Raw genomic sequence first — 15,068 nt, 5'->3', positions numbered from 1 at the left:
CCACCATGTCAGACTACACAGAGAAGTCATTGAAATCCACAAACATGTGGACAATTTCAACAGAAAGGAAGAAACCATGAAGATGAACAAAATCTGGCTACCAGTATTAAAAAATTCTAAAATTGCAACAGCAAAAACAGTAGAGAGAAAAACAGGCGGGGACATCTAATCACATTTCAAGAAGAGTTTGCTCCAGGCACAGTCAGCCCATTGTATGTTAATCAAGATGGTCAGTTGAAAGATTCACACCTAGCCCAACTTACAAAAGCCCTTTGTCTCACCCTGGTCATTCCACAGATATATAAACCCCTTTTTTCCCAGTTCCAGCAGACCTCACCTCTGAGGATGCTTGCCATAGATGCAGGCGAAACGTCAGGAGAAATGCCTCTAGAACATGGCCATATAGCCTGAAAAAACCCACAAGAACTGAAAGAAATCAATTATCATGCCACCGGCTCCTAGCCTAAATGCCCTAAAGCACCAAGCCCCATCTGATCATGAAAGCTACGCAAGATCCACTCTGGTTAGTGCTCTGGTGGGAGAACACTAGGTCCTGTAGGCTTAATTTCAGGAACTGGTGAAACGACACTGAGCATTTCTTGCCCAAGAAATCCTTTTAAAATTCATGTCACCATACATTGACAGGTGACTTGAAGGTGCACACATACGCAAGTGACCAGATGCATTTCCTTCACGATATTCATACACCGACTACTTCCTTTCTGAAAGGTACAAGCACCTGTTTTGCTCTGTGTGGGTGCCAAGGACCATCGAGTATCTCCATATCAAGCTCTGGAATATTATCGTGTGCTGAGAGCCAGAGGAGTTCCTGTGCGGTGAGTTTCTCAGTTTATTCTGCTGACCAAATACACAAATGGTGATCTCTTGCTGAAATAGAGGTCCATATCTGGAGGCACGGTTACACTTTTACCCTGATTGTATTGCATTGAGCAGTTTTTCAGAGCTTAAATCCCTGGATCTAAATGCAGCTGCATTTGGGAAGGGAACATATTGAGGGATGATCATGTTAAACATATGGCTTTCTTCAATAGTAATTCCAAGTTTTCACTATTTTCTACAAGTGATATGGTGTCATCGGCTTATCTCAAACTGCTCATGTTCCTTCCTCCAGTTTTCATGCCTTCTTTCTCTGAATTTAATCCTGATTTTTGCATGTAAATGTAATGGATAGGGTGATGGGTGCTTTGTCTGATGCCATTCTGTTTCCCCGTATTCTGTCCTGACAGTGGCCTCTTGTCCTGACGACACACTGCACATGAAGACAATCAAGGACTGATGCATGCCTTTTTCTCTTGGAATGATCTGTAGTTTTTCATGGTCTGCGCAATCAAAGGCTTTTACATAGGCTGACTTTCTTCTGAAATTCTTCAGTGTGTTTCTTCAGCCCATTCATGTTTACAGTATTTTAGAGATTTTTTAAAGAGTATAACAGGATAAGAGAGGAGAAAAAGAAACATCCTCAGAAAAACTGGTAACTAAAGAGCCTGTATATGTTTCTGAGGATGATACTGAGTAAAAGTGAATAGGGTAAGAATGAGGGGGAAGGAAGGGGGATTTTTTCTCCCCTAAGGAAAAATAAATGGAGCCTGAAGCTTCCTTGAGGGAAGCTAGAAAGAGAAGGAAAACATTTAAAATTATTAATAAAAAAGAACTAGAAGCAGGGACAATAAGGGAGACAGACAGACAGACATTGGAAGACGTCAGTGTGAAATTTGAAATGGTCACTGATAGAGAGATCCAGGCTGTGGATACTGGAACCTAAGGCAAGGGTCTGATAAGTGGCAACCAACACCAGCACTAAGCCATCTTAATGAGTCTGTGTGCTTGGTGAGTGAAGAAGCCTGATCTGCTGAAATAAAGCTCACCAAGTTGAAGAAGAAGCCATCAAAGTTTTTATTCAATCAGGTGACAGAGATGTCAGCTTGCAGTAATCCGTCAAAGTAATCTGAGAGCCCCAAAATTGCAAAGAGAGACATTTTATACACTTCATTTTGAATTTCCCACTCCCTCACAGCTGTTCTGGCCTCAACAGGATTGTCTGGGCTCGAATGACACCAAGGAGGCCTCTCTGCAGGGGCAGGACTGTGGCCTCGCCGGCCAATGGGGAAGTGCTTCTCGCCTCCAATATAAATGTGCCTCTGTCCAATGGCTGAAGCGGAGCACAGAAGTCCATGAGGAAATGGTTCTGAAAGTATTTGTGAATTTGTTACTTGGTCCCATTAAAGGGACCATCCAGCCTCAGGTGCCTATTACTGTCAGTATGATTGATATCTGGGTTTACAGTGAATGGGTGCTGCGGCTCTGGCACCGGGACCCACAGAGTTCAAAAGACAAAGACATGGTCCATGTTGGTAGGAGTAATTGGCAAGTTCCTGGGGATGCTCGCTTGGTCATGCTAGGTGTTGAGTGTGCCATCTGTCCAGGCTGCTAGGACAAAGGCAGGCTGATCATCTAAGGGATCCTATTTTCCTCCGTGCAGCTGGAAGTCGTGGGCTGGGGATAATGGAACAGCCCAGAGGTGATGGGCGATTGCATCTGATCTCATGCAGATGAATCTCCGGGAGGCAAATGGCTGGCCTTCCCAAGTCGGAAAATGTTACAGTGAAAAAGTCATCACAAGGATTTGTTAGTGTCTAAGCTTCTCCAAAAGTTTTATATAAGATATGAAATATAGAAATATTAATAAAAACACGTGAAGGGATTCCATGGATAGAGGGGGACCTGATCTCTCCCTTGCAGAATAAACAAAATAGGAAACACTTTTAGTTGCAAACTGCTTAATTATTTTTTTATTAATATAATATTTGAAGTGTTTAAATAAACAGTGTTTTGGTACTTTAAAAATCCAGAATTAAAGAGGTTTAACACTCCAAGCCACAATTCTCACAGAAATAAAAGGGGGGAGGCATGTTTGAAGACAGGGAATTCATTGATTGGGATGAATAATGTCCCTGCAGCTGTGGTGAGATAAATATTCTTGGAGCTTTCTCAAAGTACTTTCAATAAGACTTGGCACTTTCAGGAGAGGGGCTAAGCAAGCAAAATGGGTTTGTGATGGAAGAACCAATTTTAGCAGCATTGTGAGATAATGTCTGTAGTCCAACACTCAAACTACTATCCACAGGGCCCGAAGAAAGGTAGGGGAGGAAAAGAGATGGGGCAGAAAATACCACCATAAAGACCCTATGCTCAGGCAATAACTTTCTGCTCCATATAGAAATTTGTAAAAATTTTGTTATTATTTTTGCAGCCTCCTGTGGTATCCTGAAGAAAATCATGCCATAAGTGGTGTGGAGGCCAAAGCAGATGTTTTTATTCATTGTGCACAGTGGATTATGCATCACCTCTCAGTGGAAGCAGATACTGGAAGTCAGCAGCTATCCTTAAAAGCTGAAGCCTAACAGTGTTGAAAAGCAAAGAGCATATGAAAATATATATGCCACAAATGGTATATAGGCTTCAATACAGACTTCACACTGCTTCTCTACGTTCTACTTCTGGCAAGCAAGCAAATTGTTGGTTTTTGAGGACTTCCCAATTTCTAGTACTACTGTGACACCAGGTGCAACAAACAGTACAAGTCTACTCAGAAATAAAACTGCCTTATAACACTTCGTATTGCAAGTAAAATTTTTGCCACAGATCTCTGCTCTACAGTTGTTTGTTTAAAGTCTATATTTGCATGAAGAAAATAGCCATGATGGCATATCATTACAGTGTTTTCTTGGAGAAAATTTGCCAACAAGGATTCAAATTATGTCTAGAAAAGCCAAAATTCTAGTTTTCCCTTCCCAAGTTTCCCAATAAAGCAGTTGCTATTCACTGTTATTCTTCCATGTAGTGCCATTGCACACACTTTTTCCTGATCGTGTCATCTATGGATATTGCAAATATCTTCTAATCATTTTCCTATACATCCGTTTTCTTTAACTTTATATTTCCAGCAGTTATCATTTCCCAAAACTTCTCATAAATGCAGCCCTACAATGAAAGCTTAAAAACATAGACGTGGAAGGAAAAGGAAGAGATAAAGGATCACATTTTCAAGCCAGAGTAAGGTTGGAAGCTATTAAGTGAGCATTTAACTGCAGTTTGCGCTGTGATGATCTACCTTTGTTAGGATTCTTAATTTAAGAGCAATTTGTATCGCTTTTTCTTTTGACTGATGGATGAAGTAACAGCACATTTCCCCCTTACTTTCACCTCAGGATACATGAAGTTGGAGCTAGTTGTTTCAACCAGGTTGTGAGAGAAGTAAGCCATTTTAACCCCCAAAATGTGATGATAGTGGATTATATTTACAACAGAAAAGCAGAGAGTTTTAGCATTAGTAGTTGTGCAACTGATGACGGGGATGGCCCAGGTGTTGATAGCCTTGATCATATTTCCACCCTTTAATTTGCTTTTCAAAACCTTTCTGACCTTTGGACATATTATTTGCTGACCACATTTTTCACATGCCCATGCTTGATATTGTCCAACTGATTGCATTTTACTGTTTGTCCATTTGGCATCTCTATGCCCTTGCTGTGAATAATTTTCCCTTTATTTATTTATCGTGTCAGGAGCAACCAGACATTTGTATTATATTTTTAACAAAACAAACAAATAGACAGACAGACAAAACACAAAGTTTGCAAGCTTGGTAGTTGATTAAATGTCCTTTGACCAGTAGCTGGCCACTTGGAGTGCCTCTGGTGTTACTATAAGAAAGTCCTCCATTGTGCATGTAGCAGGGCTCAGGTTGCATTGCAGCAGGTGGTCAGTGGTTTGCTCTTCTCCACACTCGCATGTCGTGGATTCCACTTTGTAGCCCCATTTCTTAAGATTGGCTCTGCATCTCGTGATGCCAGAGTGCAGTCTGTTCAGCACCTTCCAAGTCGCCCAGTTTTCTGTGTGCCCAGGGGGGAGTCTCTCATTTGGTATCAGCCATTGGTTAAGGTTCTGGGTTTGAGCCTGCCACTTTTGGACTCTTGCTTCCTGGGATGTTCCAGCGAGTGTCTCTGTAGATCTTAGAAAACTATTTCTTGATTTAAGTCGTTGACATGCTGGCTGATATCCAAACAGGGGATGAGCTGGAGATGTCACTGCCTTGATCCTTTCACTATTGGCTGCTACTTCTCGGTGGATGTCAGGTGGTGCAATACCTGCTAAACAGTGTAATTTTTCCAGGGGTGTAGGGCGCAGACACCCCATGATAATGCGGCATTTCTCATTAAGAGCAACATCTACTGTTTTAGCATGGTGAGATGCGTTCCACACTGGGCATGCATACTCAGCAGCAGAGTAGCATAGCGCAAGGGCAGATGTCTTCACTGTGTCTGGTTGTGATCCCCTTTCTTTAATTTCCCTTTCTTTAATGCCACTGTGGCACATTTGTCTAGGCATACGGATGTCAGTGCTGAAGATTCTGACTGTGTTGGTCAGCGACTGGATTTTAGTTTCTGATTTTCTGTAAAGCTTTAGATCATCCATGTACAGCAAGTGGGAAAAAAATTGTGAATTTCTTGCTGTTTGGTAGCCCAGGTTTGTTTTCTATAGAATTACTGACAGTGGGATCATTGCAAACAGAATATGAGGATTTAAAGATTGAACTGCAAAGACCCTAGTACAAGCCAGTAAAGGTGGTCCCAGTGGTGATCAGCACACTGGGTGCAGTGCCTAAAGACCTTGGCCTGCACTTAAACACAGCCAGCACTGACAAAATTGCCGTCTGTCAGCTGCAAAAGGCCACCCTACTGGGATCTGCACCCATTATTCGCCAATACATCACACAGTCCTAGACACTTGGGTAGTGTCCAACAGGCCCGTAGCGAGGGGGGGTTTAGGGGTTCAACCCCCCCCCCGAAATGTTTCAGATTTTTTTAAAAAAAACCTGGTTTACTCATGAATTTTAACTGGTTAACCAAATTCCCATGCTAAGTCTATGAGATGCAAAAGATCAAGACTCCCTCCAGAACTGCTATACTGCTATAAGCACTATCTCAAGCAAATATTAGCAATTTATTCACACTGTCATTTCTTGCGGCAATAGCCGATGTAGTTGTTCTGGTACAGCTGTACCAGGAGCTCCAACTTTATTTGCTTTGTATTAAATGTTTGCTTGCAGTCCTAGGTTTCAGGGACTCTGCAGATAGGTGGCTTCTTTGGTTGCGGTCATAGGGCAAGTCACCTGTCTATCATTGTTAAGTTTTGGTCCCGCCCCTTGCTCAGGGAAATTGGGAAGGGAAGGGAGCCATTTTTAGTTAGTCTCAGCAAGGTAAGCTTATGTATAGGATGTGTGCAAGCTTCCCCTGTACAAAAGCTTCAACCCTTAAGACCTTCCGGGGGAGAAAAGTCTTAAGAGTCTCCAAAGAATTTCCAGGAAAACAGACCTAAAGACCAAAGAACTCCAGCTGGAGAACATCTACTGCCTTGCTGGTAGGTCCACTCGACGTTTGAGACGCAGTTCAACCCGGTAGCGGAGCCCACATCAGTAAGGGTTAGATTACAGTCAGCCTGGGAGAAGTTAAAAAGGGGATTATCTAAGCTCAAGGTTAACTTTGAAGATGAAGTAATGCTCAATTGTATTCAATAACTATTTCTCTCTATTTCTCAATAACTCAATTTCTATCTATAACTCAATTTCTTAATTACTCAATTCCTATTCTATCTATCTATCTATCTATCTATTTATCTCTCTATCTATTTATCTATCTATCTCAGTATCTCAGTTGTACTCACAATGACTTTTCAGAGCTTTGCCTGTCTGACCAACAGCACATCTGAGGCTTTTTTCTCTACTGAAGGAGGCAGGGGAGATTCCAAAATGGAGATCTCAACCCCAGGAAAAAGGGCGGACTCCTAACCCAAAGAGATACTTTCTAAACCAATAACTGCAGAGAGCCTGCAGCCTGGCTTTCCAGACTCTGAAACTGTTTAACTTCCAGGGTGCTGCTGGGTCTATAGCAACCCAGGGGAAATGCAAAGGAATGCAATCCAATGCAGCTAAAAGGCAACGTAAACCATGCTCCTGAAAGACGGAACATGAATAGCTCTGTTCAGGTCTTGCAAACTCTCAGCTGCACCCGCCTTTATTGAACCACTTCATCCTTAATGTGGTCCCCCTCTTCTATTGCCTTCAGCATTTTAAATCATTATCACATTTTCCACTGAGTCTTGTAGTCTCATGATACACCCAAAATGTGATAATTCAGTTTAGACATTTTGGGCTCCATGGAGATTATACATGGACTTAGTTATTATCAGTTGCAGAATATTCACTTTTCAGGTGGAGGAACTGGTAGTAGTCATATAGATTGCCCTACTACCCTTGATTTTTTTAAAAAGCCAGGCTAGTAACAAACAAGTTTAATTAGGAACATGGTCAGGAGTTGGAAGCTTTAATTATTTGTTTCTACTGTTGCCTTGATTAGCTGACCTACTCCTATCATGTATCATAACTGCTGTTTACAAGAGCAGAAGAAGGCACTATTTGCATTATTGATGATATTCCTGCCATTGCAAACTGCAAGTGTTGAAAAAGCTGATAGTAACTGGGAACACAGCACAGGGCAAGGATCCACTCCCCCTTCCCACATTCCTTGTGTTGATTTTTCAGTCCTAAGTGATCCTTGGTCATGGCAACTGTATTTATTGTTTTTAAGGTTGCAGGGTTAAATATGCGAACAAGCAGTATGTCTAGTTTGTTCCTGAGATATTTTTAGAAATATGCAAGTAGCTGCCTGCTTTAGCTTTGGGTTAACCAACACCAAGATAGCTGCCTGAGCAGGTGGATAAAGCATAGCCAGTATTGTCAAAGGAACAGCAGGTTTTGATCCAAAGCATATAGTGAAACTAAAGGTTTCTGCCAAATAAAACAACACATGAAAGAGCAGGAGCAAGATCACTGTCCCAGCTGCCTTGATATGAGCTTCCATTTGGGGATTCCTGAATTTGGATTCTTTCCCTGTCATCCGATAGATGTGCCTACAAAGTGACACAACAACAATAGTGGAAAAAAGTACCATCATAAGAGCAGGACAAGCAGAACCAGCAGATAAAAAGAAGACGCTGAAAGAATCAACAAACTGTATTGGTTTCCATTCTTGGCTCATATTTGTACTGTTGACTGTGGTGTTTCTGTAGGGTAGTATAAGAATACCATGAAATGCATATATGGAAATAAAAAATGAGATAATTGCAGATCCCACGAGAAGCCGGGGTATCAGCCATGATATTCTCAATTTGCACCAAAGGAAGAGGAAATGAGTGCTGATTGTGATCTTGATGCAATAAAAGACAGAAAGCCAGACAGTGAGCCAGGATCTGAAGAATATGGCAGAAAAGTTATAGGCAAATAATACTTGAAACCTTGAGTAGCTGTTCACTTGGTTTGTGAGAAGTAATGATGTGATCATTAAAATTGTGATGATGAAATTGGATATACTCAAACTCAGAAGAAGCTGTTCATTGGCAGTAAAGCACTTGTTTAAAATCCATTCGCTAATAATAACTTTGACTATAAATCCATTGGAGATGAGCCCACCAACAGCCAAGTCAGCTAGAAATACCACAACGATAATGCCTGGGAAGAAGACATATCTCCTGCTCTTGATCATCTTGCTGTATCTTGCTGGGCTTTACTTAGCTGCTGAAAACTGTTGAACTATGAAGGAAAGTGAAGGTAACAGGTTTTTAATGCATTTGGAATCAGACTATGCAAATAGTTAGGGCTCTCTTACTCATTTCCATAATGGCTGTCTGAAATACTGATACTGATGCAAACTAGTTAGAAAGACTTGTGATAGGTCTTTCTGTCTCTCAATGATTGTGCTAGGTTTTAGTAACTGATTGATCTAGAGCTTGTCTACATGCACATAATAAATTGTACTGACCTTATAGTGCCTTATCTTGATACATCACTTACAACTCGTTTACAAGAGAAAGGACTTATTTTATACTTTAATGCAATATATCCAAACTTACGTTTTGCTCTGGTCTGCTGCCATCTATTTCTATTTGTTTGGCTTTGAGGAAATGGGGTGGGCCTTGCTGAGTTGCAAGTCTTGCAACTTTGCTCCTCTAATCCGATCATCTCCTGTCAGCAGCACCAAGCCTTAACTCTTCTTCCAACCTTCTGCAGCCACATTTCCAAGCCTTGTGTAGTTTCCCCACATCACTCTTTCTGTGTTGGAGATGGGGACAACAAAGCAATTCTGATCCACAAATGGTAGTTCACATCTTCAAATTTTTGCATAGATGCAGTTTCCTCTTTCTGCTTTGCAGGAGGAGACAGCAGCCTGCCGCGTCCTGCTAAAAGGATGACCTTGCAGGCATGTGTGGCTGCCCAGGGGCCCCATGTTAAAAAGTTTGCCCATTCCTATTTCAGCAGCTCTGCTGGCTGCCAGTCTGTTACTGGGCACAATTCAAAGTGCTGGTTATGACTATTAAAGCCCTAAGCGACACAGTTCCAGGGTATTTGGCTGACCGTATCTCCACATATAAACCTACTTAGGCCCTGAGATCTTCAGGAGAGTTCCTTCTATTGGTCCCACCTCCATCAAAAGCTCAGTTGGTGGGAACAAGAGAGAGGGCCTTCCTTCTCAATGTCTGCGTACAGACAAATATGTATATACAATTTTATCCCGTGCATGTTTGATGGTATTCACAAAAGTTACAATAAATAAAAATACTGTTCCATAAAAATGTGTGAAATTATAGCCATCATCCTGCATTAGCTTGGTGGATCATAAAGCTCCCCAAGCATCCTCTACCTTCTCTTTCCCCTGCTCCATGTGTTCTTAGCAAATAAAGAAATCAAGTGCCAAATTACCAACATGTTTGGGCTTTTTTGTGTTGTTTTGTGTGTGTGTGTGTATGTGTGTCAGGAGTGACTTGAGAAACTGTAAGTTGCTTCTGGTGTGAGAAAATTGGACGTCTGCAAGGACATTGCCCAGGGGACGCCTGGGTGTTTTTTGATGTTTTACCATCCTTGTGGGAAGCTGCTCTCATGTCCCCACATGAGGAGCTAGAGCTGATAGAGGGCGCTCATCCACGCTCTCCCCGGATTCGAACCTGCGACTTCTCGGTCTTCAGTCCTGCCGGCACAGGGGTTTAACTCACTGCGCCAGCGGGGGCTTGTATTTAAGCCTAAATACCTTAAGGCAGGGTTTCTCAAACTCTGCTCCTCTAAGTGTTTTGGACTTTAGCTCCCAGAAATCCCAGCCCAGCTTAATAGCTCTTAAGAATAGTGGGAGCAGAAGTCCAAAACATCTGGAGGAGCATCATTTGAGAAACTGCCTTAAAGGCACCAGATCCCATCTGATCATGAAAGCTAAGTAGGGTTATGGTTAATGCTTTGGTGGGAGACCAGCAGGTCCTGTAGGCTTAATTTCAGAGGAAAGAATTTGCAAAACCACACCTTTTAAAATCCTTTTAAAATTAATGGAGTCACCATATGTTGACAAGTGACTTGAAGGTGCGCACACACACGCGCGTGATTAGATTAATTTCCTTCAGAATATTCACACACTAATTACTTCCTCTCTGTCAGAATAAGCTGAGAACTCACCACACAGGAACACCTCTGGCTCTCAGCACACAATAATATTCCAGAGCTTGATATGGAGATACTCAACGGTCCTTGGCACCCTGTTTTGCTCTGAGTGGGTGCCAAGGACCATCGAGTATCTCCATATCAAGCTCTGGAATATTATTGTGTGCTGAGAGCCAGAGGAGTTCCTGTGTGGTGAGTTCTCAGCTTATTCTGCTGACCAAATACATGGGTGGTGATCTCTTGCTGAAATAGAGGTCCATATCTGGAGGCAAGGTTACACTCTTCCCTAAATTGTATTGCATTGAGCAGTTTTTCAGAGCTTAAATCCCTGGATCTGAATGCAGCTGTATTTGGGAAGGGAACATATCGAGGGATGATCATACTAAACGTAAGGCTTTCTTCAATAGTAATTCCAAGTTTTCACTATTTTCTACAAGTGATATGGTGTCACCTGCTTATCTTAAATTGCTCATGTTCCTTCCTCCAGTTTTCATGCCTTCTTCCTCTGAATCTAATCCTGATTTTTGCATTTAAATGCAATGGATAAGGTGATGGACACTTTGTCTGATGCCTGGCCAGTGAGAAACCATTCTGTTTCCCCATATTCTGTCCTAACAGTGGCCTCTTGTCCTGACCACACACTGCACATCAAGACAATCAAGGATTGATGCATGCCAGTTTCTCTTGGAATGATCTGTAGTTTTTCATGATCTGTGCAATCAAAGGCTTTTACATAGGCTGACTTTCTTCTGAAATTCTTTAGTTTCTGGGTGGTGGAGAAGGGAAAGAGGATGGTACTGAGTACAACTGAATGTGGGAAGGAAAAAATTGGGGAAGGGAAGAGGGATTCTTTCTCCTCTAAGATAAAAGAGAGGTTTGAAATTTCCTTTTTATGTGTATCTCTTCAGATTGTGTTGAGCATCTTTCAGTAAACTGGAAGTGGCAACAAAAAAAGTCTGGTGTGGGGAAATAAACTGCAAAATATTTATTTGGTATTGAATGATGAAAACAATCAAACTCAGCAATTAGCTATAAATGGAAAAAAATGAAAGTGTAAATACAGAGATAACAGAATAATAATATAAGTGAAAGCTGGCACAAAAGTCATTTTCCCAAAAAATTATCCAAAAAGCACATATATTATTAAGCCTTATATTGCATACATCTAAAAATTCTTCCAGTCCCAACTAGTTAGAGATTAAGTAGGCTGTACCACACCACAGACGTAAAGAAATTTAAGTGCCATGGCTCAATGCTATGGAATTCTTCCCTGTGAGAGAACTCTGGTGCCACAGCAAACTACAAATCCCAGGATTCTATTTGATGGAGTGTGGCAATTAAAGTGGTGTCAATTGCTATGAATCTGCAGTATGAATGGTCTCTGAGTTAGATGGCATCTATATCTTCTTCTCAATCAAAAAACTCTCAGAGTAGCATGTATACAATAAGGGTTTTTTAAATATATATATAAAGATTGCCATTGCCCACAGACATATAATTTTATAAGACACAACTCAAAATAGGAAGCAAGTAATCTTTTAGTAGGCTGGCTAAGACTGCATTTACATTTTAGAGTTAATACAGTCTGACATGATGTTAACTGTCAAGGAATCATGAGTTTTACAAATTCTTTTGTTCTCTAATAAAAAGTGCTGGTGCCTCACCAAACTACAGCTCACCTCATTCCATAGCTTTGCGCCATGGCAGTTAAAGTGGTGTCAAACTGCATTCATTCTACAGTGCAGATGCACCCCAAGCCATGCTATTTCCCAGACCATAGCTTTCTGTTGCTTGTTGCTGGAATGATTTATAGCTGTCATGGTTGAGGTGGACAGCCCTCAAGTAGATAGCCAGTTAAGGTATTCACCCATTCCTTTTCCTGCATTGGGATTTCCTCAAATATGCATGCTTCAGAAATTATTTGTGCCTCATCAAATTAATCTCATGTTTAATCCAATAAACAACAAAACATCAAAAAAACCCAACAAATTAAATGCAATGTAGCAAATTAAATGTAAATGTGCTATAGTAAGCAGATATCATGCAGCACTTAGAAGAGCACTACTTCAAAAGCTGTGATCTCATTTTATCTTTAGTAGAAATTAAAATCGATGCTTTTGAGCTGTGGTGTTGGAGGAAAGTGCTGAGAGTGCCTTGGACTGCGAGAAGATCCAACCAGTCCATCCTCCAGGAAATAAAGCCCAACAGCTCACTGGAGGGAAAGATACTAGAGACAAAGTTGAAGTACTTTGGCCACATCATGAGGAGACAGGAAAGCCTAGAGAAGACAATTATGCTGGGGAAAGTGGAAGGCAAAAGGAAGAGGGGCCGACCAAGGGCAAGATGGATGGATGGCATCCTTGAAGTGACTGGACTGACCTTGAGGGAGCTGGGGGTGGTAACGGCCGACAGGGAGCTCTGGCGTAGGCTGGTCCATGAGGTCACGAAGAGTCGGAGACGACTGAACGAATGAACAACAAGAAATTAAAATTAATCTAAGGAGGGGAGAAGAGAATGAACATTTCTGCAATTGAGCAGTTTATTTATTTATTTATTTACTTCGCTTATATACCGCAGTTCTCAGCCCAGGGGCGACTCACTGCGTTGTACAACATAGCAAAAAACAAGGTGCAAAATATAAGACACAGTATAAAATAATCCACAATTCAACATTATCAGAAAACATCCTCATCAAAAACATCATCATTACTACAAAACCCATTCCGTGTCGTCTCATTGCCAAAACCACAACCCAGTATCAATTTCCGTTGTTCATTCCTATGGTCAATTACCAATCATTGCACTTCTTGTTCAAACGCCTTCTTAAACAGCCAGGTCTTTAATTTCCTGCAGAATATCATCAGGGAGGGAGCTAGTCTGATGTCCACGGGGAGGGTGTTCCACAGCCGAGGAGCCACCACCGAGAAGGCCCTATCTCTTGTCCCCGCCAGCCATGCCTGTGAAGCAGGCGGGATCGAGAGCAGAGCCTCCCCGGAAGATCTCAAAGTCCTCGTGGGCTCATAGGTCGAGAGGCGGTCAGTTAGGTATCTTGAGCCGGAACCGTTTAGGCCTTTATAGGCCAATGCCAGCACCTTGAATTGAGCCCGGTAGCAGATCGGCAGCCAGTGGAGCTGGTACAGCAGGGGGATTGTATGCTCCCTGCGTCCCGCTCCTGTTAGTATCATGGCTGCCGCACGTTGGACCAGTTGGAGCTTCGGGGCCATCTTCAAAGGCAACCCCACGTAGAGAGCGTTGCAGTAGTCTAAATGGGATGTAACCAGAGCATGGACTACTGTGGCCAAGTCAGACTTCCCAAGATACGGGCGCAGCTGGCGCACGAGCCTAAGCTGTGCAAATGCTCCCCTGGTCACCGCCGAGACCTGGGGGTCCAGGCTCAGCGATGAATCCAGGATCACACCCAAGCTGCGAACCTGCGCCTTCAAGGGGAGTGCGACCCCATCCAGCACAGGCTGTAACCCTATACCCTGTTTGGCCTTGCGACTGACCAGGAGTACCTCTGTCTTGTCTGGATTCAATCGGTTTTTAAGTCACTGAGACTCACACATATTTTGTGCCTTTAGAGCCAACTTTAGCACAGCAAGTTAATCACGAGCTGCAGCTGCAATAAATCTTTCCAATCGAAAGACTGACCATTTGAAAATGGGTCAGGGTGAGCTCTCCCGCCCACCTAGCAGATCGAAAATAGCAATGTGCGTAGATGAATAGGAGTTGCATTAAGCAGGGAGGTATTTTCAGAGGAAAGTTTATGAACAAAGAAAGCTCTTTGGCAAAAAATAAAATGGAGCGGCAGAACCAACAGAACCGAGCATAGCCTCCAAAGATACCAAATGATGAGGAAAAGGCCTGAAAATATACCTCTATCTGTTATCTGTCTTGTAATTGTATGTTGTATGCCATATAGCTTGGCGTTTAATGTTTACTGTATATGTGTTCTGTGATCCGCCCTGAGTCTCCTTCAGAGTGAGAATTGTGGAATATAAGTACTGAAAATAAACAAATAAATAAATACATTCAGATTGAACATTTTTCATCTCCAGGCTTAACTCACTAGAGATTGGTTCTCGGTTTGTGGAAGGTAGCCAGGGTGGGAACAGAAATTAACAAAGCCAGTTTTCCATCATTTAAGATGTTGACATACCTTTGAGACACACCAATATAGAAAGAAACATTCCAAACCCACAAAGAAACTACTTGCAAGGAGTAACAACCTTTCCGTCTTTTCATTTGATTGTTCATTTGTTGCGTACCTAGAAAAGCCTTTACAGTACAACAGATACAGATACATTTTGCAATGTATCTGTTTCTAGAGAAGGGAGATGTTTATACCTGCAAACAAGCTGGCCTCTTTCTCAACCAGTTGCAAACTATGGCTCCCTTCTGCTGCCTGAACTTCTGAAAAGGAAACAGTAACATTATATCTATTACAAATGGACACTGGTGTGACATACAAGAAACAAACATAAAATATTTGCAAATGTCCAAACTTGCA

At 42.0% G+C, this 15,068-nt stretch overlaps 2 protein-coding genes across 8 annotated transcripts in view; one reads left to right on the top strand and one right to left on the bottom strand.

Moving 5' to 3' along the window:
* APEH (acylaminoacyl-peptide hydrolase) overlaps positions 1–3,664 on the top strand; it is a 34,441-nt gene extending 30,777 nt beyond the window's left edge. For 4 of the 7 annotated variants that reach the window (XM_060765760.2, XM_060765759.2, XM_067463627.1 and 1 more), the window contains exons 20-21: positions 730–836; positions 3,272–3,664. In XM_060765760.2, the coding sequence (XP_060621743.2) occupies positions 730–836; positions 3,272–3,422 (258 nt within the window). In that variant the 3' untranslated portion in view covers positions 3,423–3,664. Of the gene's footprint in view, positions 1–645; positions 837–3,271 lie in introns of those variants that run through there. The other 3 variants (XM_067463628.1, XR_010909170.1, XM_060765762.2) reach the window with 3 other exon arrangements.
* Positions 3,665–7,676: 4,012 nt separating this feature from the next.
* Positions 7,677–8,621, bottom strand: LOC132766681 (taste receptor type 2 member 39-like). Its single transcript, XM_060760999.2, has one exon. The coding sequence runs from the start codon at positions 8,619–8,621 to the stop codon at positions 7,677–7,679; it is 945 nt and encodes a 314-aa protein (XP_060616982.2).
* Positions 8,622–15,068: the final 6,447 nt, after the last annotated feature.

This window comes from Anolis sagrei, chromosome 2 (assembly GCF_037176765.1).
Source record: "Anolis sagrei isolate rAnoSag1 chromosome 2, rAnoSag1.mat, whole genome shotgun sequence".
NCBI lineage: Eukaryota > Metazoa > Chordata > Lepidosauria > Squamata > Dactyloidae > Anolis > Anolis sagrei.
This window is presented reverse-complemented; position numbering and strand designations above follow the sequence as displayed.

Coding starts and splice junctions, on each gene's coding strand:
- LOC132766681 (XM_060760999.2), bottom strand. CDS start 8,621: ATGATCAAGAGCAGGAGATATGTCTTCTTCCCAGGCATTATCGTTGTG.